The sequence below is a fragment of the Ascaphus truei genome (genome assembly GCF_040206685.1).
Source record: "Ascaphus truei isolate aAscTru1 chromosome 2 unlocalized genomic scaffold, aAscTru1.hap1 SUPER_2_unloc_3, whole genome shotgun sequence".
NCBI lineage: Eukaryota > Metazoa > Chordata > Amphibia > Anura > Ascaphidae > Ascaphus > Ascaphus truei.
The window spans coordinates 189,789-214,211 of record NW_027453817.1 but is presented as its reverse complement, the minus strand read 5'-3'; the positions used below and the strand labels follow the sequence as shown (position 1 = coordinate 214,211).

Genomic DNA, 24,423 nt, shown 5'->3' with positions numbered 1-24,423 from the left:
GGATGGAGGGCTGTGGGAGGCAGGTTGGGGGCCTGTGGGAGGCAGGGTTGGGGGCCTGTGGGAGGCAATGTTGGGGGCCTGTGGGGGGCAGGGTTGGGGGCCTGTGGGAGACAGGGTTGGGGGCCTGTGGGAGGCAGGGTTGGGGGCCTGTGGGAGGCAGGGTTGGGGGCCTGTGGGAGGCAGGGTTGGGGGCCTGTGGGAGGCAGGGTTGGGGGCCTGTGGGAGACAGGGTTGGGGGACTGTGGGAGGCACGGGGTGGGGGACTGTGGGAGGCAGGGTCGGGGGCCTGTGGGAGGCAGGGTCAGGTGTCTGTGGGAGGCAGGGTCGGGGGCCTGTGGGAGGCTAGGTCGGGGGCCTGTGGGAGGCAGGGTCGGGGGCCTGTGGGAGGCAGGGTCGGGGGCCTGTGGGAGGCAGGGTCGGGGGCCTGTGGGAGGCAGGGATGGGGGCCTGTGTGAGGCAGGGTTGGGGGCCTGTGGGAGGCAGGGTTGGGGGCCTGTGGGAGGCAGGGTTGGGGTTATGTGGGAGGCAGGGTTGGGGAGCTGTGGGAGGCAGGGTTGGAGAGCTGTGGTAGGCGGAGTTGGGGGCCTGTGGGAGGCATGGGATGGGGGTCTGTGGGAGGCAGGGTTGGGGGCCTGTGGGAGGCAGGGTCGGGGGTCTGTGGGAGGCAGGGTTGGGGGCCTGTGGGAGGCAGGGTTCGGGAGCTGTGGGAGGCAGGGTTGGGGGCCTGTGGGAGGCAGGGTTGGGGGCCTGTGGGAGGCAGGGTCGGGGGCCTGTGGGAGGCACGGGATGGGGGACTGTGGGAGGCAGGGTTGGGGGCCTGTGGGAGGCAGGGTTGGGTGTCTGTGGGAGGCAGGGTTGGGGAGCTGTGGGAGGCAGGGTTGGGGGCCTGTGGGAGGCAGGGTTGGGGGCCTGTGGGAGGCAGGGTTGGGGGTCTGTGGGAGGCAGGGTTGGGGGTCTGTGGGAGGCAGGGTCGGCGGTCTGTGGGAGGCAGGGTCAGGGGTTTGTGGGAGGCAGGGTTGGAGGCCTGTGGGTGGCAGGGTTGGGGGCCTGTGGGAGGCAGGGTTGGGGGCCTGTGGGAGGCAGGGTTGGGGGCCTGTGGGAGGCAGGGTTGGGGGTCTGTGGGAGGCACGGGATGGGGGACTGTGGGAGGCAGGGTTGGGGGCCTGCGGGAGGCAGGGCTGGGGAGCTGTGGGAGGCAGGGTTGGGGGCCTGTGGGAGGCAGGGTTGGGGGCCTGTGGGAGGCAGGGTCGGAGGACTGTGGGAGGCAGTGTTGGGGGCCTGTGGGAGGCAGGGTTGGGGGCCTGTGGGAGGCAGGGTTGGGGGCCTGTGGGAGGCAGGGTTGGGGGCCTGTGGGAGGCAGGGTCAGAGGACTGTGGGAGGCAGGGTTGGGGGCCTGTGGGAGGCAGGGATGGGGGGTTGTGGGAGGCAGGGTTTTGGAGCTGTGGGAGGCAGGGTTAGGGGCCTGTGGGAGGCAGGGATGGGGGCCTGTGGGAGGCAGGGTTGGGGGCCTGTGGGAGGCAGGGTTGGGTGTCTGTGGGAGGCAGGGTTGGGGAGCTGTGGTAGGCAGGGTTGGGGGCATGTGGGAGGCAGGGTTGGGGAGCTGTGGGAGGCAGGGTTGGGGGCCTGTGGGAGGCAGGGTTGGGAGCCTGTGGGAGGCAGGGTTGGGGGCCTGTGGGAGGCAGGGTTGGGGAGCTGTGGGAGGCAGGGTTGGAGAGCTGTGGTAGGCGGGGCTGGGGGCCTGTGGGAGGCATGGGATGGGGGTCTGTGGGAGGCAGGGTTGGGGGCCTGTGGGAGGCAGGGTTGGGGAGCTGTGGGAAGAAGGGTTGGGGGCCTGTGGGAGGCAGGGTTCGGGAGCTGTGGGAGGCAGGGTTGGGGGCCTGTGGGAGGCAGGGTTGGGGGCCTGTGGGAGGCAGGGTTGGGGGCCTGTGGGAGGCAGGGTCGGGGGCCTGTGGGAGGCACGGGATGGGGGACTGTGGGAGGCAGGGTCGGGGGTCTGTGGGAGGCAGGGTTGGGGGCCTGTGGGAGGCAGGGTTGGGGGCCTGTGGGAGGCAGGGTTGGGGGCCTGTGGGAGGCAGGGTCGGGGGCCTGTGGGAGGCACGGGATGGGGGACTGTGGGAGGCAGGGTTGGGGGCCTGTGGGAGGCAGGGTTCGGGAGCTGTGGGAGGCAGGGTCGGGGGCCTGTGGGAGGCAGGGTCGGAGGACTGTGGGAGGCAGGGTTGGGGGCTTGTGGGAGGCAGGGATGGAGGGCTGTGGGAGGCAGGGTTGGGGAGCTGTGGGAGGCAGGGTTGGGGAGCTGTGGGAGGCAGGGTTGGGGGCCTGTGGGAGGCAGGGTTGGGGGCCTGTGGGAGGCAAGGTTGGGGGCCTGTGGGAGGCAGGGTTGGGGGCCTGTGGGAGGCAGGGTCGGGGGTCTGTGGGAGGCAGGGTCAGGGGTCTGTGGGAGGCAGGGTTGGGGGCCTGTGGGAAGCAGGGTCGGGGGCCTGTGGGAGGCACGGGATGGGGGACTGTGGGAGGCAGGGTAGGGGGCCTGTGGGAGGCAGGGTTCGGGAGCTGTGGGAGGCAGGGTTGGGGGCCTGTGGGAGGCAGGGTCGGGGGCCTGTGGGAGGCAGGGTCGGAGGACTGTGGGAGGCAGGGTTGGGGGCCTGTGGGAGGCAGGGATGGAGGGCTGTGGGAGGCAGGGTTGGGGGCCTGTGGGAGGCAGGGTTGGGGGCCTGTGGGAGGCAATGTTGGGGGCCTGTGGGGGGCAGGGTTGGGGGCCTGTGGGAGACAGGGTTGGGGGCCTGTGGGAGGCAGGGTTGGGGGCCTGTGGGAGGCAGGGTTGGGGGCCTGTGGGAGGCAGGGTTGGGGGCCTGTGGGAGGCAGGGTTGGGGGCCTGTGGGAGACAGGGTTGGGGGACTGTGGGAGGCACGGGGTGGGGGACTGTGGGAGGCAGGGTCGGGGGCCTGTGGGAGGCAGGGTCAGGTGTCTGTGGGAGGCAGGGTCGGGGGCCTGTGGGAGGCTAGGTCGGGGGCCTGTGGGAGGCAGGGTCGGGGGCCTGTGGGAGGCAGGGTCGGGGGCCTGTGGGAGGCAGGGTCGGGGGCCTGTGGGAGGCAGGGATGGGGGCCTGTGTGAGGCAGGGTTGGGGGCCTGTGGGAGGCAGGGTTGGGGGCCTGTGGGAGGCAGGGTTGGGGTTATGTGGGAGGCAGGGTTGGGGAGCTGTGGGAGGCAGGGTTGGAGAGCTGTGGTAGGCGGAGTTGGGGGCCTGTGGGAGGCATGGGATGGGGGTCTGTGGGAGGCAGGGTTGGGGGCCTGTGGGAGGCAGGGTCGGGGGTCTGTGGGAGGCAGGGTTGGGGGCCTGTGGGAGGCAGGGTTCGGGAGCTGTGGGAGGCAGGGTTGGGGGCCTGTGGGAGGCAGGGTTGGGGGCCTGTGGGAGGCAGGGTCGGGGGCCTGTGGGAGGCACGGGATGGGGGACTGTGGGAGGCAGGGTCGGGGGCCTGTGGGAGGCACGGGATGGGGGACTGTGGGAGGCAGGGTTGGGGGCCTGTGGGAGGCAGGGTTCGGGAGCTGTGGGAGGCAGAGTTGGGGGCCTGTGGGAGGCAGGGTCGGGGGCCATTGGGAGGCAGGGTCGGAGGACTGTGGGAGGCAGGGTTGGGGGCCTGTGGGAGGCAGGGATGGAGGGCTGTGGGAGGCAGGGTTGGGGAGCTGTGGGAGGCAGGGTTGGGGGCCTGTGGGAGGCAGGGTTGGGGGCCTGTGAGAGGCAGGGTTGGGGGTCTGTGGGAGGCAGGGTTGGGGGCCTGTGGGAGGCAGGGTTGGGGGCCTGTGGGAGGCAGGGTTGGGGGCCTGTGGTTGGCACGGGTTGGGAGCCTGTGGGAGGCAGGGTTGGGGAGCTGTGGGAGGCAGGGTTGGGGGCCTGTGGGAGGCAGGGTTGGGGGCCTGTGAGAGGCAGGGTTGGGGGCCTGTGGGAGGCAGGGTTGGGGGCCTGTGGGAGGCAGGGTTGGGGGCCTGTGGGAGGCAGGGTTGGGGGCCTGTGGTTGGCACGGGTTGGGAGCCTGTGGGAGGCAGGGTTGGGAGCCAGGGTTGGGGGCCTGTGGGAGGCAGGGTTGGGGGCCTGTGGGAGGCAGGGTTGGGGGCCTGTGGGAGGCAGGGTTGGGGGCCTGTGGGAGGCAGGGTTGGGGGCCTGTGGGAGGCAGGGTTGGGGGCCTGTGGGAGGCAGGGTTGGGGACTGTGGGAGGCAGGGTTGGGGGCCTGTGGGAGGCAGGGTTGGGGGCCTGTGGGAGGCAGGGTTGGGGGCCTGTGGGAGGCAGGGTTGGGGGCCTGTGGGAGGCAGGGTTGGGGGCCTGTGGAAGCCAGGATTGGAGAGCTGTGGGAGGCGGGGTTGGGGGCCTGTGGGAGACACGGGATGGGGGTCTGTGGGAGGCAGGGTTGGGGGCCTGTGGGAGGCAGGGTTGGGGAGCTGTGGGAGGCAGGGTTGGGGGCCTGTGGGAGGCAGGGTTGGGGAGCTGTGGGAGGCAGGTTTGGGGGCCTGTGGGAGGCAGGGTTGGGGGCCTGTGGGAGGCAGGGTTGGGGGCCTTTGGGAGGCAGGGGTGGGGGACTGTGGGAGGCAGGGTTGGGGGCCTGTGGGAGGCAGCATTGGGGGCCTGTGGGAGGCAGGGTTGGGGGTCTGTGGGAAGCAGGGTTGGGGGCTTGTGGGAGGCAGGGTTGGGGATCTGTGGGAGGCAGGGTCGGGGGCCTGTGGGAGGCAGGGTTGGGGGCCTGTGGGAGGCAGGGTTGGGGGACTGTGGGAGGCAGGGTTGGGGGCCTGTGGGAGGCAGGGTTGGGGGCCTGTGGGAGGCAGGGTTGGGGGTCTGTGGGAGGCAGGGTTGGGGGTCTGTGGGAGGCAGGGTCGGCGGTCTGTGGGAGGCAGGGTCAGGGGTTTGTGGGAGGCAGGGTTGGAGGCCTGTGGGTGGCAGGGTTGGGGGCCTGTGGGAGGCAGGGTTGGGGGCCTGTGGGAGGCAGGGTTGGGGGCCTGTGGGAGGCAGGGTTGGGGGTCTGTGGGAGGCACGGGATGGGGGACTGTGGGAGGCAGGGTTGGGGGCCTGCGGGAGGCAGGGCTGGGGAGCTGTGGGAGGCAGGGTTGGGGGCCTGTGGGAGGCAGGGTTGGGGGCCTGTGGGAGGCAGGGTCGGAGGACTGTGGGAGGCAGTGTTGGGGGCCTGTGGGAGGCAGGGTTGGGGGCCTGTGGGAGGCAGGGTTGGGGGCCTGTGGGAGGCAGGGTTGGGGGCCTGTGGGAGGCAGGGTCAGAGGACTGTGGGAGGCAGGGTTGGGGGCCTGTGGGAGGCAGGGATGGGGGGTTGTGGGAGGCAGGGTTTTGGAGCTGTGGGAGGCAGGGTTAGGGGCCTGTGGGAGGCAGGGATGGGGGCCTGTGGGAGGCAGGGTTGGGGGCCTGTGGGAGGCAGGGTTGGGTGTCTGTGGGAGGCAGGGTTGGGGAGCTGTGGTAGGCAGGGTTGGGGGCATGTGGGAGGCAGGGTTGGGGAGCTGTGGGAGGCAGGGTTGGGGGCCTGTGGGAGGCAGGGTTGGGAGCCTGTGGGAGGCAGGGTTGGGGGCCTGTGGGAGGCAGGGTTGGGGGCCTGTGGGAGGCAGGGTTGGGGGCCTGTGGGAGGCAGGGTTGGGGGTCTGTGGGAGGCAGGGTTGGGGGTCTGTGGGAGGCAGGGTCGGCGGTCTGTGGGAGGCAGGGTCAGGGGTTTGTGGGAGGCAGGGTTGGAGGCCTGTGGGTGGCAGGGTTGGAGGCCTGTGGGAGGCAGGGTTGGGGGTCTGTGGGAGGCAGGGTTGGGGGCCTGTGGGAGGCAGGGTCGGGGGCCTGTGGGAGGCACGGGATGGGGGACTGTGGGAGGCAGGGTTGGGGGCCTGTGGGAGGCAGGGTCGGAGGACTGTGGGAGGCAGGGTTGGGGGCCTGTGGGAGGCAGGGTTGGGGGCCTGTGGGAGGCAGGGTTCGGGAGCTGTGGGAGGCAGGGTCGGGGGCCTGTGGGAGGCAGGGTCGGAGGACTGTGGGAGGCAGGGTTGGGGGCTTGTGGGAGGCAGGGATGGAGGGCTGTGGGAGGCAGGGTTGGGGAGCTGTGGGAGGCAGGGTTGGGGGCCTGTGGGAGGCAGGGTTGGGGGCCTGTGGGAGGCAGGGTCGGGGGCCTGTGGGAGGCAGGGTCGGAGGACTGTGGGAGGCAGGGTTGGGGGCCTGTGGGAGGCAGGGTTGGGGGCCTGTGGGAGGCAGGGTTGGGGGCCTGTGGGAGGCAGGGTTGGGGGTCTGTGGGAGGCAGGGTTGGGGGTCTGTGGGAGGCAGGGTTGGCGGTCTGTGGGAGGCAGGGTCAGGGGTTTGTGGGAGGCAGGGTTGGAGGCCTGTGGGTGGCAGGGTTGGAGGCCTGTGGGAGGCAGGGTTGGGGGCCTTTGGGAGGCAGGGTTGGGGGACTGTGGGAGGCAGGGTTGGGGGACTGTGGGAGGCAGGGTTGGGGGCCTGTGGGAGGCAGGGTCCGGGATCTGTGGGAGGCAGGGTTGGGGGCCTGTGGAAGGCACGGTTGGGAGCTGTGGGAGGCAGGGTTGGGGAGCTGTGGGAGGCAGGGTTGGGGGCCTGTGGGAAGCAGGGTTGGGGGCTTGTGGGAGGCAGGGTTGGGGGTCTGTGGGAGGCAGGGTCGGGGGCCTGTGGGAGGCAGGGTTGGGAGCCTGTGGGAGGCAGGGTTGGGGGACGATGGGAGGCAGGGTTGGGGGCCTGTGGGAGGCACGGGATGGGGGATTGTGGGAGGAAGGGTTGGGGGCCTGCAGGAGGCAGGGCTGGGGAGCTGTGGGAGGCAGGCTTGGGGGCCTGTGGGAGGCAGGGTCGGGGGTCTGTGGGAGGCAGGGTCAGGGGTCTGTGGGAGACAGGGTCGGGGGTCTGTGGGAGGCAGGGTCAGGGGTCTGTGGGAGGCAGGGTTGGAGGCCTGTGGGTGGCAGGGTTGGAGGCCTGTGGGAGGCAGGGTTGGGGGTCTGTGGGAGGCAGGGTTGGGGGCCTGTGGGAGGCAGGGTCGGGGGCCTGTGGGAGGCACGGGATGGGGGACTGTGGGAGGCAGGGTTGGGTGCCTGCTGGAGGCAGGGTCAGAGGACTGTGGGAGGCAGGGTTGGGGGACGATGGGAGGCAGGGTTGGGGGCCTGTGGGAGGCAGGGTTCGGGAGCTGTGGGAGGCAGGGTCGGGGGCCTGTGGGAGGCAGGGTCGGAGGACTGTGGGAGGCAGGGTTGGGGGCTTGTGGGAGGCAGGGATGGAGGGCTGTGGGAGGCAGGGTTGGGGAGCTGTGGGAGGCAGGGTTGGGGGCCTGTGGGAGGCAGGGTTGGGGGCCTGTGGGAGGCAGGGTCGGGGGCCTGTGGGAGGCAGGGTCGGAGGACTGTGGGAGGCAGGGTTGGGGGCTTGTGGGAGGCAGGGATGGAGGGCTGTGGGAGGCAGGGTTGGGGAGCTGTGGGAGGCAGGGTTGGGGGCCTGTGGGAGGCAGGGTTGGGGGACTGTGGGAGGCAGGGTTGGGGGCCTGTGGGAGGCAGGGTTGGGGGCCTGTGGGAGGCAGGGTTGGGGGCCTGTGGGAGGCAGGGTTGGGGAGCTGTTGGAGGCAGGTTTGGGGGCCTGTGGGAGGCAGGGTTGGGGGCCTGTGGGAGGCAGGGTTGGGGGCCTTTGGGAGGCAGGGTTGGGGGACTGTAGGAGGCAGGGTTGGGGGACTGTGGGAGGCAGCATTGGGGGCCTGTGGGAGGCAGGGTCAGGGATCTGTGGGAGGCAGGGTTGGGGGCCTGTGGAAGGCACGGTTGGGGGTCTGTGGGAGGCAGGGTTGGGGAGCTGTGGGAGGCAGGGTTGGGGGCCTGTGGGAAGCAGGGTTGGTGGCTTGTGGGAGGCAGGGTTGGGGGTCTGTGGGAGGCAGGGTCGGGGGCCTGTGGGAGGCAGGGTTGGGAGCCTGTGGGAGGCAGGGTTGGGGGACGATGGGAGGCAGGGTTGGGGGCCTGTGGGAGGCACGGGATGGGGGACTGTGGGAGGAAGGGTTGGGGGCCTGCAGGAGGCAGGGCTGGGGAGCTGTGGGAGGCAGGCTTGGGGGCCTGTGGGAGGCAGGGTTGGGGGCCTGTGGGAGGCAGGGTTGGGGGCCTGTGGGAGGCAGGGTCGGAGGACTGTGGGAGGCAGGGTTGGGGGCCTGTGGGAGGCAGGGTTGGGGGCCTGTGGGAGGCAGGGTTGGGGGCCTGTGGGAGGCAGGGTTGGGGGCCTGTGGGAGGCAGGGTCAGAGGACTGTGGGAGGCAGGGTTGGGGGCCTGTGGGAGGCAGGGATGGGGGGTTGTGGGAGGCAGGGTTGGGGAGCTGTGGGAGGCAGGGTTAGGGGCCTGTGGGAGGCAGGGATGGGGGCCTGTGGGAGGCAGGGTTGGGGGCCTGTGGGAGGCAGGGTTGGGGGCCTGTGGGAGGCAGGGTTGGGTGTCTGTGGGAGGCAGGGTTGGGGAGCTGTGGGAGGCAGGGTTGGGGGCCTGTGGGAGGCAGGGTTTGGGGCCTGTGGGAGGCAGGGTTGGGGGCCTGTGGGAGGCAGGGTTGGGGGTCTGTGGGAGGCAGGGTCAGGGGTCTGTAGGAGGCAGGGTCGGGGGTCTGTGGGAGGCAGGGTCGGGGGTCTGTGGGAGGCAGGGTCAGGGGTCTGTGGGAGGCAGGGTCGTGGGCCTGTGGGAGGCAGGGTTGGGGGCCTGTGGGAGGCAGGGTTGAGGGCCTGTGGGAGGCAGGGTTGGGGGCCTGTGGGAGGCAGGGTGGGGGCCTGTGGGAGACAGGGTTGGAGGCCTGTGGGAGGCACGGGATGGGGGACTGTGGGAGGAAGGGTTGGGGGCCTGCAGGAGGCAGGGCTGGGGAGCTGTGGGAGGCAGGCTTGGGGGCCTGTGGGAGGCAGGGTCGGGGGTCTGTGGGAGGCAGGGTCAGGGGTCTGTGGGAGACAGGGTCGGGGGTCTGTGGGAGGCAGGGTCAGGGGTCTGTGGGAGGCAGGGTTGGAGGCCTGTGGGTGGCAGGGTTGGAGGCCTGTGGGAGGCAGGGTTGGGGGTCTGTGGGAGGCAGGGTTGGGGGCCTGTGGGAGGCAGGGTCGGGGGCCTGTGGGAGGCACGGGATGGGGGACTGTGGGAGGCAGGGTTGGGGGCCTGCTGGAGGCAGGGTCGGAGGACTGTGGGAGGCAGGGTTGGGGGCCTGTGGGAGGCAGGGTTGGGGGCCTGTGGGAGGCAGGGTTCGGGAGCTGTGGGAGGCAGGGTCGGGGGCCTGTGGGAGGCAGGGTCGGAGGACTGTGGGAGGCAGGGTTGGGGGCTTGTGGGAGGCAGGGATGGAGGGCTGTGGGAGGCAGGGTTGGGGAGCTGTGGGAGGCAGGGTTGGGGGCCTGTGGGAGGCAGGGTTGGGGGCCTGTGGGAGGCAGGGTCGGGGGCCTGTGGGAGGCAGGGTCGGAGGACTGTGGGAGGCAGGGTTGGGGGCTTGTGGGAGGCAGGGATGGAGGGCTGTGGGAGGCAGGGTTGGGGAGCTGTGGGAGGCAGGGTTGGGGGCCTGTGGGAGGCAGGGTTGGGGGACTGTGGGAGGCAGGGTTGGGGGCCTGTGGGAGGCAGGGTTGGGGGCCTGTGGGAGGCAGGGTTGGGGAGCTGTTGGAGTCAGGGTTGGGGGCCTGTGGGAGGCAGGGTTGGGGGCCTGTGGGAGGCAGGGTTGGGGGCCTTTGGGAGGCAGGGTTGGGGGACTGTGGGAGGCAGGGTTGGGGGACTGTGGGAGGCAGCATTGGGGGCCTGTGGGAGGCAGGGTCAGGGATCTGTGGGAGGCAGGGTTGGGGGCCTGTGGAAGGCACGGTTGGGGGTCTGTGGGAGGCAGGGTTGGGGAGCTGTGGGAGGCAGGGTTGGGGGCCTGTGGGAAGCAGGGTTGGTGGCTTGTGGGAGGCAGGGTTGGGGGTCTGTGGGAGGCAGGGTCGGGGGCCTGTTGGAGGCAGGGTTGGGAGCCTGTGGGAGGCAGGGTTGGGGGACGATGGGAGGCAGGGTTGGGGGCCTGTGGGAGGCACGGGATGGGGGACTGTGGGAGGAAGGGTTGGGGGCCTGCAGGAGGCAGGGCTGGGGAGCTGTGGGAGGCAGGCTTGGGGGCCTGTGGGAGGCAGGGTTGGGGGCCTGTGGGAGGCAGGGTCGGAGGACTGTGGGAGGCAGGGTTGGGGGCCTGTGGGAGGCAGGGTTGGGGGCCTGTGAGAGGCAGGGTTGGGGGCCTGTGGGAGGCAGGGTTGGGGGCCTGTGGGAGGCAGGGTCAGAGGACTGTGGGAGGCAGGGTTGGGGGCCTGTGGGAGGCAGGGATGGGGGGTTGTGGGAGGCAGGGATGGGGGCCTGTGGGAGGCAGGGTTGGGGGCCTGTGGGAGGCAGGGTTGGGGGCCTGTGGGAGGCAGGGTTGGGGGCCTGTGGGAGGCAGGGTTGGGGGCCTGTGGGAGGCAGGGTTTGGGGCCTGTGGGAGGCAGGGTTGGGGGCCTGTGGGAGGCAGGGTTGGGGGTCTGTGGGAGGCAGGGTCAGGGGTCTGTAGGAGGCAGGGTCGGGGGTCTGTGGGAGGCAGGGTCGGGGGTCTGTGGGAGGCAGGGTCAGGGGTCTGTGGGAGGCAGGGTCGTGGGCCTGTGGGAGGCAGGGTTGGGGGCCTGTGGGAGGCAGGTTTGGGGGCCTGTGGGAGGCAGGGTTGGGGGCCTGTGGGAGGCAGGGTGGGGGCCTGTGGGAGACAGGGTTGGAGGCCTGTGGGAGGCAGGGTTGGGGGTCTGTGGGAGGCAGAGTCAGGGGTCTGTGGGAGGCAGGGTCAGGGGTCTGTGGGAGGCAGGGTTGGGGGTCTGTGGGAGTCAGGGTTGGGGGCCTGTGGGAGGCAGGGTTGGGGGCCTGTGGGAGGCAGGGTTGGGGGCCTGTGGGAGGCAGGGTTGGGGGCCTGTGGGAGGCAGGGTTGGGGGTCTGTGGGGGGCAGGGTTGGGGGTCTGTGGGAGGCAGGGTATAATAACACAATACTTTGGTATAGTGTAAGTATACAGTTGTTTCACGGCACCGAGAAGGTTATATCATTTGGCTCCTGCTTGGCCTGGTTTTGTAATCAGATATAATGACCCCTGGCAAACTACAAGGTCATCATGCAACATACCCAACTCTGTCCAAGAGTTAAAGTGTCAGTGACCGTAACCTGCCCACCCCCCGAGTTACGATTGCACAAGGCTTTAGCGTGAGCTGGCCATGGGAACAGATTGTACACTCGTAGCTGAACGGCCTCGAATAATCCTGTTACCTGGGTTGGAATTAATTGGTTTGGGGAATTCTCACGCAGGCTTATTTAATTTCTCCGCGGTAATTACGGCCGGACTAGCCGCATCGCGTCACAGGCGGGGAGGCACTTACAACGGGAGAGGAATCCATCAGTTTATTGCATTAACCCTACAAATTCATTCCCGTCTCCCTTCACACCTTAACCCCTGAGAACCCAGGAGATTGTGCGAGCTACACGCAGATCCACGCGCCGCAGGGGGGGCTGGGACCCCCCCTCAGGGAAGGCGTGCTGCACACAGGTGTTCTCTTATGGTGTTGACACTACAAGATGTAAATGGCAGTGTCTCATGTTCAAAAGGGTTTTTGTGCCGGCTTACGTCACGGGGAAAGTTACACGCCACAATACAAAGAGATGTACTATCAGTCTTTGTGTCTCTAATTGAAGCCCGTTTCCATTATGTTGGGATTAATTCCACGCTCTGCCGTATCCCAGGTGGCACTGGGCCGCACGTCAGAGATCAGTCAGAGGTAAAACCGGACTAGTCATTGCCTCAGATTTGATGCGAACGCCTGTGCGAGGCGGCGGTTCTATGTGAGAGGCGGCGGTTCTATGTGCGAGGCGGCGGTTCTATGTAAGAGGCAGCGGTTCTATGTGTGAGACGGCGATTCTATGTGAGAGGTGGCGGTTCTATGTAAGAGGCAGCGGTTCTATGTAAGAGGCAGCGGTTCTATGTGAGAGGTGGCGGTTCTATGTAAGAGGCAGCGGTTCTATGTAAGAGGCAGCGGTTCTATGTAAGAGGCGGCGGTTCTATGTGAGAGGCGGCGGTTCTATGTAAGAGGTGGCGGTTCTATGTGAGAGGCGGCGGTTCTATGTGAGAGGCGGCGATTCTATGTGAGAGGCGGCGGTTCTATGTGAGAGGCGGCGGTTCTATGTGAGAGGCGGCGGTTCTATGTGAGAGGCGGCGGTTCTATGTGAGAGGCGGCGGTTCTATGTGAGAGGCGGCGGTTCTATGTAAGAGGCAGCGGTTCTATGTAAGAGGCGGCGGTTCTATGTGAGAGGCGGTGGTTCTATGTGAGAGGCGGCGGTTCTATGTGCGAGGCGGCAGTTCTATGTGCGAGGCGGCAGTTCTATGTGAGAGGCGTTGGTTCTATGTGCGAGGCGGCGGTTCTATGTGAGAGGTGGCGGTTCTATGTGAGAGGCGGCGGTTCTATGTAAGAGGCGGCGGTTCTATGTGAGAGGCGGCGGTTCTATGTAAGAGGCGGCGGTTCTATGTGCGAGGCGGCGGTTCTATGTAAGAGGCGGCGGTTCTATGTGAGAGGTGGCGGTTCTATGTGTGAGGCGGCGGTTCTATGTGCGAGGCGGCGGTTCTATGTGAGAGGTGGCGGTTCTATGTAAGAGGCGGCGGTTCTATGTAAGAGGCGGCGGTTCTATGTGCGAGGCGGCGGTTCTATGTGAGAGGCGGGGGTTCTATGTGAGAGGCGGCAGTTCTATGTGAGAGGTGGCGGTTCTATGTGCGAGGCGGCGGTTCTATGTGAGAGGCGGTGGTTCTATATGAGAGGCGGCGGTTCTATGTGAGAGGCGGCGGTTCTATGTGCGAGGCGGCGGTTCTATGTGCGAGGCGGCGGTTCTATGTGCGAGGCGGCGGTTCTTTGTGAGAGACGGCGGTTCTATGTAAGAGGCGGCGGTTCTATGTGAGAGGCGGCGGTTCTATGTAAGAGGCGGCGGTTCTATGTAAGAGGCGGCGGTTCTATGTGCGAGGCGGCGGTTCTATGTGAGAGGCGGGGGTTCTATGTGAGAGGCGGCAGTTCTATGTGAGAGGTGGCGGTTCTATGTGCGAGGCGGCGGTTCTATGTGAGAGGCGGTGGTTCTATATGAGAGGCGGCGGTTCTATGTGAGAGGCGGCGGTTCTATGTGCGAGGCGGCGGTTCTATGTGCGAGGCGGCGGTTCTATGTGCGAGGCGGCGGTTCTTTGTGAGAGACGGCGGTTCTATGTAAGAGGCGGCGGTTCTATGTGAGAGGCGGCGGTTCTATGTAAGAGGCGGCGGTTCTATGTGAGAGGCAGCGGTTCTATGTAAGAGGCGGCGGTTCTATGTGCGAGGGGGCGTGCAATCCCCAGAGGCACAGTCACATACACAGGGAACACACCATTGTTACTCACTCACAAAAGGATAAGGGGTCAGCCCCCAAAATGATAGACGTTGATCACCTACAAGTCACAGAAAACACTTTATTCAGCGCACTGGCGCCCTACGGAGAGAATTCCCGCCGTGCTGCAACCCAAGGGGGACAGTGAGATCACAAGAGGGTGAGATTTATTAGTGGAAGGTAAGGCGATAAATAGCTACTGGGGAGAAGTGGGGATAGTGAGGAGAAGTGAGGGTGGTGGGGAGAAGTGAGGGTGGCGGTGAGAAAGAGAGAGAGAAAGAGAGAGAGAAAGAGAGAGAGTGAAAGAGAGAGAATTTTGTACTATTTTTAAATGTGATTATTTATCTTCAAAACACACGTTTCTTATGTGTGCAAAAGCCAGAAAGCCGAGTTCTGTTATGCTAGAGTAAGCTATAGAAAAGACAAGGAACATTTAATATATATATATATATATATATATATATATATATATATATATATATATATTTAGTTGAACACACTATTAGCAATATGGACTAAATATGGGCCAGTCACTAAGATTTAGTATAGCACTGATGGGAGCGTAGGGTAGTGTGGCACATCTTAACCCACACGTGTCCTGTTCTGTACTCTCCCAAAGTCTAGTCTTGTCACTGTTGCAGACAGAAGAATAGTCTTCATGGACCACATGGCCTGACCCATCCCTGGCAGCTCTCCTGAGAGAAGTAATGGCACTGGGGGAGCAGAACCCTTACCTGTGCTGGACTTACGGGTGCGGAATTTCTTGTCCAGGTCGACCTTCATGGCTTCAATCTCATCCACGGAAGACGCCCTCCGAATGCTGTAAAAGCTCTCCCGTGAACGACTGCGTGTCAGGCTGCAGTTGGAGAAGGACATGTCCAGGTTGAGGTGGTCCTTGTCTGCGTGAGGGGAGGATAGCACTGTGGGGTCCCTGCCCCCATCCTCCTCTGGGTATGCTTTGGGCTCTGTGCTGCTGATCAGCGCCCACTGGTCCTCGGGCTGAGAGACAATGCAGTTGTCCATTGGAGTCATGGTCACTTCTTCCAGAACCATTGATTCGCTGCTGTGCTTGGACAAGTCCACTACAACCACATCAGGGTCCTCTTGTGGCAGGGACTGCTTGCTGCCCGTTAGAGCCAGTAACGTGGGCAATTTCAATCTGAACGACTTCCCACGACCTGTGGGGCAACAGCACTGGATAAGCAACCTGAAGATCCTATACAGATGTCCCCGCTGCTTTGCTATGGTGGGATACGGTGGGATACTGTATGGTGGGATACGGTGGGAAACAGTGGGATATGGTGGGATACTGTATGGTGGGATACTGTCTGGTGGGATATGTTGGGATACTGTATGGTGGGATATGGTGGGATACTGTATGGTGGGATACAGTGGGATACTATATGGTGGGATACTGTATGGTGGGATACTGTATGGTGGGATATGGTGGGATACTATATGGTGGGATACACTGGGATATGGTGGGATGCTGTATGGTGGGATATGGTGGGATATGGTGGGATACTATATTGTGGGATATGGTGGGATACTATAAGGTGGAATATGTTGGGATATGGTGGGATACTATATGGTGAGATACTATATTGTGGGATATGGTAGGATACTATATGGTGGGATACTATATTGTGGGATAAGGTTGGATAAGGTGGAATACTATATGGTAGGATACTATATGGTGGGATACTATATTGTGGGATAAGGTTGGATAAGGTGGAATACTATATGGTAGGATACTATATGGTGGGATACTATATTGTGGGATAAGGTTGGATACGGTGGGCTACTATATGTTAGGATACTATATGGTTGGATACTATATTGTGGGATATGGTGGGATACTGTATGGTGGGATACTGTATGGTGGGATATGGTGGGATACTGTATGGTGGGATACTATATGGTGAGATACTATATTGTGGGATATGGTAGGATACTATATGGTGGGATACTATATTGTGGGATAAGGTTGGATAAGGTGGAATACTATATGGTGGGATACTATATGGTGGGATATGGTGGAATATGGTGGGATACTATATGGTAGGATAATATATGGTGGGATATGGTTGGATACGGTGGGATACTATATGGTGGGATACTATATTGTGGGATAAGGTTGGATAAGGTGGAATACTATATGGTAGGATACTATATGGTGGGATACTATATTGTGGGATAAGGTTGGATACGGTGGGATACTATATGTTAGGATACTATATTGTGGGATATGGTGGGATACTGTATGGTGGGATACTATATGGTGAGATACTATATTGTGGGATATGGTGGGATACTATAAGGTGGGATATGTTGGGATACTATATGGTGGGATACTATATTGTGGGATAAGGTTGGATAAGGTGGAATACTATATGGTGGGATACTATATGGTGGGATATGGTGGGATATGGTGGGATACTATATGGTAGGATAATATATTGTGGGATATGGTAGGATAATATATGGTGGGATATGTTGGGATATGGTGGGATACGTTGGGATATGTTGGGATACTATATGGTAGGATACTATATGGTGGGATATGGTGGGATACTATATGATGGGATATGGTGGGATACTATATGGTGGGATACTATATGGTGGGATACTGTATGGTGGGATATGGTGGGATACTATATGATGGGATATGGTGGGATACTATATGGTGGGATACTATATGGTGGGATACTGTATGGTGGGATATGGTGGGATACTATATGGTGGGATATGGTGAGATACTATATGGTGGGATACTGCATGGTGGGATATTATATATAGGGATATGGTGGGATATACAGTAGTGAGATATGGTGGGATACGGTGGGATATAGTGAGATATGGTGGGCTACTGTATGGTGGGATATGGTGGGATACTGTATGGTGGGATATGGTGGGATACTGTATGGTGGGATACGGTGGAATATGGTGGGATATGGTGGGATACTGTATGGTGTGATACGGTGGGATATAGTGAGATATGTTGGGATACGGTGGGATATGATGGGATACTGTATGGTGGGATACGGTGGGATATAGTGAGATACGGTGGGATATAGTGAGATATGGTGGGATACAGTGGGATATGGTGGGATATAGTGAGATATGGTAGGATACGGTGGGATATAGTGAGATATGGTGGGATACGGTGAGATATAGTGAGATATGGTGGGATATAGTGAGATATGGTGGAATATGGTGAGATATGGTGGGATACGGTGGGATACGGTGGGATATGGTGGGATATGGTGAGATATGGTGGGATACGGTCGGATATAGTGAGATATGGTGGGATATGGTGAGATATGGTGGGATGTGGTGAGATATGGTGGGAAACGGTGGGATACGGTGGGATATAGTGAGACATGGTGGGATACGGTGGGATACGGTGGGATACGGTCGGATATAGTGAGATATGGTGGGATATGGTGAGATATGGTGGATATGGTGGGATACGGTGGGATATAGTGAGATATGGTGAGATATGGTGAGATATGGTAGGATACAGTGAGATATGGTGGGATACGGTGGGATATGGTGGGATATAGTGAGATATGGTGGGATACGGTGAGATACTGTATGGTGGGATACTGTATGGTGGGATACGGTGGGATATAGTGAAATATGGTGGGATACTATATGGTGGGATACTGTATGGTGGGATACGGTGGGATATAGTGAGATATGGTGGGATACGGTGGGATATGGTGGGATACTGTGTGGTGGGATACGGTGGGATATAGTGAGATATGGTGGAATACGGTGGGATATGGTGGGATACTGTGTGGTGGGATACGTTGGGATACGGTGGGATACTGTGGGATACTGTGTGGTGGGATATGGTGGGATACGGTGGGATATGGTGGGATACTTTGTGGTGGGATATGGTGGGATACGGTGGGATATGGTGGGATACTTTGTGGTGGGATATGGTGGGATATGGTGGGATACGGTGGGATATGGTTGAATACTATATGGTGGGACACGGTGGGATATGGTGGGATACGGTGGGGTACAGTGGGATACGGTGGGATACGGTGGTGCACTGTCTGCAAGGAATCTGCAGAGAAGTCCTTAGAAAAGGTCTCTTTGCTTTGTGTATTCTGACCAGTGGCGGATTTCCATTAGGCCCGGTCCTATGGCGGCAAAATGATGGGGTGCAAAAAGTCCGCCCCCCTATACATTTGCGGCTCTCTCTTGCCTATCGGGCCTGCTGGGAAGGCACATACATGTCGCTGCCGCACTCCTCCTGAATCACAGCACCAAATGACGCCGCGGACTTCACCAACGTGACGTCATACGGCGTCTCATTGCAACGCGGCGTGAAATGACCGCGCGTTACCATGGCAACGCGATGCCGTGTGACGTCCACGGCGTTATTTGACGCTGCGATTCAGGAGGAGTGCGGCAGCGAGGAAGCGGCAGCGACATGTAAGTACTTAGGGGCGGCGGATTCTGACATCACATAAAAGGGGAGGCGCTAAAGTAATGAGCTCCTCCCATATTTTAGGTTAACATAGGAACGACCTAGCACTAAAGCATCAATAACGCTTACATTACATTGCTTGTACACGTCTTGCACCCGTGAGTTTACCGCATTAAACACGTCACTGCCATTGGTTAACTTTGACAGCAGGGGGTTTGGCACATGTAATTAGTTGTGTTTCTGTACTGCCCAGTTAAGGTGAGACTATGACCTTGAGAGTGACACAGAGAGAGAGAGTGACACAGAGAGAGAGAGTGACACAGAGAGAGAGAGTGACACAGAGAGAGAGAGTGACACACAGAGAGAGAGAGTGACACAGAGAGAGAGAGAGTGACACAGAGAGAGAGAGTGACACAGAGAGAGAGAGTGACACAGAGAGAGAGAGAGTGACACAGAGAGAGAGAGAGAGTGACACAGAGAGAGAGAGAGTGACACAGAGAGAGAGAGTGACACACAGAGAGAGAGAGAGTGACACAGAGAGAGAGAGTGACACAGAGAGAGAGAGTGACACAGAGAGAGAGAGTGACACAGAGAGAGAGAGAGTGACACAGAGAGAGAGAGTGACACAGAGAGAGAGAGTGACACAGAGAGAGAGAGAGTGACACAGAGAGAGAGAGTGACACACAGAGAGAGAGAGAGAGAGAGAGAGAGAGTGACACAAAGAGAGAGAGAGTGACACAAAGAGAGAGAGAGTGACAGAGAGAGAGAGAGTGACACAGAGAGAGAGAGAGAGAGAGAGAGAGAGAGAGAGAGAGAGAGAGAGAGAGAGTGACACAAAGAGAGAGAGAGTGACACAGAGAGAGAGAGAGAGTAACACAGAGAGAGTGACACAGAGAGAGAGAGTGACAGAGAGAGAGAGTGACACAGAGAGAGAGAGAGTGACACAGAGAGAGAGAGTGACACAGAGAGAGAGAGTGACACAGAGAGAGAGAGAGTGACACAGAGAGAGAGAGAGTGACACAGAGAGAGAGAGAGTGACACAGAGAGAGAGAGTGACACACAGAGAGAGAGAGAGTGACACAGAGAGAGAGAGAGTGACACAGAGAGAGAGAGTGACACAGAGAGAGAGAGTGACACAGAGAGAGAGAGTGACACAGAGAGAGAGAGTGACACAGAGAGAGAGAGTGACACAGAGAGAGAGAGAGTGACACAGAGAGAGAGAGTGACACACAGAGAGAGAGAGAGAGAGAGAGAGAGAGTGACACAAAGAGAGAGAGAGTGACACAAAGAGAGAGAGAGTGACAGAGAGAGAGAGAGTGACACAGAGAGAGAGAGAGAGAGAGAGAGAGAGAGAGAGAGAGAGAGTGACACAAAGAGAGAGAGAGTGACACAGAGAGAGAGAGAGAGTAACACAGAGAGAGTGACACAGAGAGAGAGAGTGACAGAGAGAGAGAGTGACACAGAGAGAGAGAGAGTGACACAGAGAGAGAGAGTGACACAGAGAGAGAGAGTGACACACAGAGAGAGAGAGAGTGACACAGAGAGAGAGAGTGACACAGAGAGAGAGTGACACAGAGAGAGAGAGTGACACACAGAGAGAGAGTGACAGAGAGAGAGAGTGACACACAGAGAGAGAGTGACACAAAGAGAGAGAGAGAGAGTGACACAAAGAGAGAGAGAGAGAGAGAGTGACACAAAGAGAGAGAGAGTGACACAGAGAGAGAGAGAGAGAGAGAGAGACACAGAGAGAGAGAGAGAGAGAGAGAGTGACAGAGAGAGAGAGAGTGACACAGAGAGAGAGAGTGACACAGAGAGAGAGAGTAACACAGAGAGAGAGAGAGACACAGAGAGAGAGAGAGTGACACAGAGAGAGAGTCACACAGAGAGAGAGTGACAGAGAGAGAGAGAGTGACACAGAGAGAGAGAGTGACAGAGAGAGAGAGAGAGAGTGACAGAGAGAGAGAGAGAGTGACACAAAGAGAGAGAGAGAGTGACACAGAGAGAGAGAGTGACACAGAGAGAGAGTGACACAGAGAGAGAAAGTGACACACAGAGAGAGAGAGTGACACAGAGAGAGAGTGACACAAAGAGAGAGAGTGACACAGAGAGAGTGACACAGAGAGAGAAAGTGACACAGAGAGAGAGAGACAGAGAGAGAGTGACACAGAGAGAGAAAGTGACACACAGAGAGAGAGAGAGTGACACAGAGAGAGAGTGACACAAAGAGAGAGAGTGACACAGAGAGAGTGACACAGAGAGAGAAAGTGACACAAAGAGAGAGAGAGTGACACAGAGAGAGAGTGACACAAAGAGAGAGAGTGACACAGAGAGAGTGACACAGAGAGAGAGTGACACAGAGAGAGAGTGACACAGAGAGAGAGTGACACAGAGAGAGAGTGACGGCACGTCCAGGCTATTGTTCCCACTGCCGGGTGACAGCAGGGTCGTATGGCATCTGTGTCTCTCACAAGCATGCGATATAATGACACAGCGAGCAAGTCTGCTCCCTTCTCTGCCAGTGCGGGCTCCAAACTAGATGATGTGACAGCAATCCTGCAGTCCAAGAGTCGGACCAATACCTGGTCTGCCTGCCAAGGTTCGTCATCGGAACTGAGTGGCTCAGTGGAGAAGGAGCGGCTCAGTGAGTACAGACACTGACTGGCACTGAGTGTGAAGCAGGGGAACCTGGGAGAAGGAGCGGCTCAGTGAGTACAGACACTGACTGGCACTGAGTGTGAAGCAGGGGAGCCTGGGAGAAGGAGCGGCTCAGAGAGTAAAGACACTGACTGGCACTGAGTGTGAAGCAGGGGAACCTGGGAGAAGGAGCGGCTCAGTGAGTAAATACACTGACTGGCACTGAGTGTGAAGCAGGGGAACCTGGGAGAAGGAGCGGCTCAGTGAGTAAAGGCACTGACTGGCACTGAGTGTGAAGCAGGGGAGCCTGGGAGAAGGAGCGGCTCAGTGAGTAAAGACACTGACTGGCACTGAGTGTGAAGCAGGGGAACCTGGGAGAAGGAGCGGCTCAGTGAGTAAAGACACTGACTAGCACTGAGTGTGAAGCAAGGGAACATGGGAGAAGGAGCGGCTCAGTGAGTAAAGACACTGACTGGCACTGAGTGTGAAGCAGGGGAACCTGGGAGAAGGAGCGGCTCAGTGAGTAACGACACTGACTGGCACTGAGTGTGAAGCAGGGGAACCTGGGAGAAGGAGCGGCTCAGTGAGTAAAGACACTGACTCTGGCACTGAGTGTGAAGCAGGGGAATCTGGGAGAAGGAGCGGCTCAGTGAGTAAAGACACTGACTGGCACTGAGAGTGAAGCAGGGGAACCTGGGAGAGGGAGCGGCTCAGTGAGTAAAGACACTGACTGGCACTGAATGTGAAGCAGGGGAACCTGGGAGAAGGAGCGGCTCAGTGAGTAAAGACACTGACTGGCACTGAGAGTGAAGCAGGGGAACCTGGGAGAGGGAGCGGCTCAGTGAGTAAAGACACTGACTGGCACTGAATGTGAAGCAGGGGAACCTGGGAGAAGGAGCGGCTCAGTGAGTAAAGACACTGACTGGCACTGAGTGTGAAGCAGGGGAACCTGGGAGAAGGAGCGGCTCAGTGAGTAAAGACACTGACTGGCACTGAGTGTGAAGCAGGGGAACCTGGGAGAAGGAGCGGCTCAGTGAGTAAAGACACTGACTGGCACTGAGAGTGAAGCAGGGGAACCTGGGAGAGGGAGCGGCTCAGTGAGTAAAGACACTGACTGGCACTGAATGTGAAGCAGGGGAACCTGGGAGAAGGAGCGGCTCAGTGAGTAAAGACACTGACTGGCACTGAGTGTGAAGCAGGGGAACCTGGGAGAAGGAGCGGCTCAGTGAGTAAAGACACTGACTGGCACTGAGTGTGAAGCAGGGGAACCTGGGAGACGGAGTGGCTCAGTGAGTAAAGACACTGACTGGCACTGAGTGTGAAGCAGGGGAACCTGGGAGACAGAGTGGCTCAGTGAGTAAAGACACTGACTGGCACTGAGTGTGAAGCAGGGGAACCTGGGAGAAGGAGCGGCTCAGTGAGTAAAGACACTGACTGGCACTGAGTGTGAGGCAGGGGAACCTGGGAGAAGGAGCGGCTCAGTGAGTAAAGACACTGACTGGCACTGAGAGTGAAGCAGGGGAACCTGGGAGAGGGAGCGGCTCAGTGAGTAAAGACACTGACTGGCACTGAATGTGAAGCAGGGGAACCTGGGAGAAGGAGCGGCTCAGTGAGTAAAGACACTGACTGGCACTGAGTGTGAAGCAGGGGAACCTGGGAGAAGGAGCGGCTCAGTGAGTAAAGACACTGACTGGCACTGAGTGTGAAGCAGGGGAACCTGGGAGAAGCAGCGGCTCAGTGAGTAAAGACACTGACTGGCACTGAGTGTGAAGCAGGGGAACCTGGGAGAAGGAGCGGCTCAGTGAGTAAAGACACTGACTGGCACTGAGTGTGAAGCAGGGGAACCTGGGAGAAGCAGCGGCTCAGTGAGTAAAGACACTGACTGGCACTGAGTGTGAAGCAGGGGAGCCTGGGAGAAGGAGCGGCTCAGTGAGTAAAGACACTGACTGGCACTGAGTGTGAAGCAGGGGAACCTGGGAGAAGGAGCGGCTCAGTGAGTAAAGACACTGACTGGCACTGAGTGTGAAGCAGGGGAACCTGGGAGAAGGAGCGGCTCAGTGAGTACAGACACTGACTGGCACTGAGTGTGAAGCAGGGGAACCTGGGAGAAGGAGCGGCTCAGTGAGTAAAGACACTGACTGGCACTGAGTGTGAAGCAGGGGAACCTGGGAGAAGGAGCGGCTCAGTGAGTAAAGACCCTAACTGGCACTGAGTGTGAAGCAGGGGGACCTGGGAGAAGGAGCGGCTCAGTCAGTAAAGACACTGACTGGCACTGAGTGTGAAGCAGGGGAACCTGGGAGAAGGAGCGGCTCAGTGAGTACAGACACTGACTGGCACTGAGAGTGAAGCAGGGGAACCTGGGAGAGGGAGCGGCTCAGTGAGTAAAGACACTGACTGGCACTGAATGTGAAGCAGGGGAACCTGGGAGAAGGAGCGGCTCAGTGAGTAAAGACACTGACTGGCACTGAGTGTGAAGCAGGGGAACCTGGGAGAAGGAGCGGCTCAGTGAGTAAAGACACTGACTGGCACTGAGTGTGAAGCAGGGGAACCTGGAGAAGGAGCGGCTCAGTGAGTAAAGACACTGACTGGCACTGAGAGTGAAGCAGGGGAACCTGGGAGAGGGAGCGGCTCAGTGAGTAAAGACACTGACTGGCACTGAATGTGAAGCAGGGGAACCTGGGAGAAGGAGCGGCTCTGTGAGTAAAGACACTGACTGGCACTGAGTGTGAAGCAGGGGAACCTGGGAGAAGGAGCGGCTCAGTGAGTAAAGACACTGACTGGCACTGAGTGTGAAGCAGGGGAACCTGGGAGACGGAGTGGCTCAGTGAGTAAAGACACTGACTGGCACTGAGTGTGAAGCAGGGGAACCTGGGAGACGGAGTGGCTCAGTGAGTAAAGACACTGACTGGCACTGAGTGTGAAGCAGGGGAACCTGGGAGAAGGAGCGGCTCAGTGAGTAAAGACACTGACTGGCACTGAGTGTGAGGCAGGGGAACCTGGGAGAAGGAGCGGCTCAGTGAGTAAAGACACTGACTGGCACTGAGAGTGAAGCAGGGGAACCTGGGAGAGGGAGCGGCTCAGTGAGTAAAGACACTGACTGGCACTGAATGTGAAGCAGGGGAACCTGGGAGAAGGAGCGGCTCAGTGAGTAAAGACACTGACTGGCACTGAGTGTGAAGCAGGGGAACCTGGGAGAAGGAGCAGCTCAGTGAGTAAAGACACTGACTGGCACTGAGTGTGAAGCAGGGGAACCTGGGAGAAGCAGCGGCTCAGTGAGTAAAGACACTGACTGGCACTGAGTGTGAAGCAGGGGAACCTGGGAGAAGGAGCGGCTCAGTGAGTAAAGACACTGACTGGCACTGAGTGTGAAGCAGGGGAACCTGGGAGAAGTAGCGGCTCAGTGAGTAAAGACACTGACTGGCACTGAGTATGAAGCAGGGGAGCCTGGGAGAAGGAGCGGCTCAGTGAGTAAAGACACTGACTGGCACTGAGTGTGAAGCAGGGGAGCCTGGGAGAAGGAGCGGCTCAGTGAGTAAAGACACTGACTGGCACTGAGTGTGAAGCAGGGGAACCTGGGAGAAGGAGCGGCTCAGTGAGTAAAGACACTGACTGGCACTGAGTGTGAAGCAGGGGGACCTGGGAGAAGGAGCGGCTCAGTGAGTAAAGACACTGACTGGCACTGAGTGTGAAGCAGGGGAGCCTGGGAGAAGCAGCGGCTCAGTGAGTAAAGACACTGACTGGCACTGAGTGTGAAGCAGGGGAACCTGGGAGAAGGGGCGGCTCAGTGAGTACAGACACTGACTGGCACTGAGTGTGAAGCAGGGGAGCCTGGGAGAAGGAGCGGCTCAGTGAGTAAAGACACTGACTGGCACTGAGTGTGAAGCAGGGGAACCTGGGAGAAGCAGCGGCTCAGTGAGTACAGACACTGACAGGCACTGAGTGTGAAGCAGGGGAACCTGGGAGAAGGGGCGGCTCAGTGAGTACAGACACTGACTGGCA

General features: G+C 60.4%; 1 protein-coding gene across 3 annotated transcripts in view; it reads right to left on the bottom strand.

Annotated features, from left to right (window-relative positions):
- The window catches only part of LOC142473273 (voltage-gated inwardly rectifying potassium channel KCNH2-like), a 427,634-nt gene that overhangs the window by 259,174 nt on the left and 144,037 nt on the right, over window positions 1–24,423 (bottom strand). For 2 of the 3 annotated variants that reach the window (XM_075580478.1, XM_075580480.1), the window contains exon 4: window positions 14,081–14,524. In XM_075580478.1, coding sequence (XP_075436593.1) covers window positions 14,081–14,524 — 444 coding nt within the window. The remainder of the gene's footprint in view (window positions 1–14,080; window positions 14,525–24,423) is intronic. The other variant, XM_075580479.1, reaches the window with a different exon arrangement.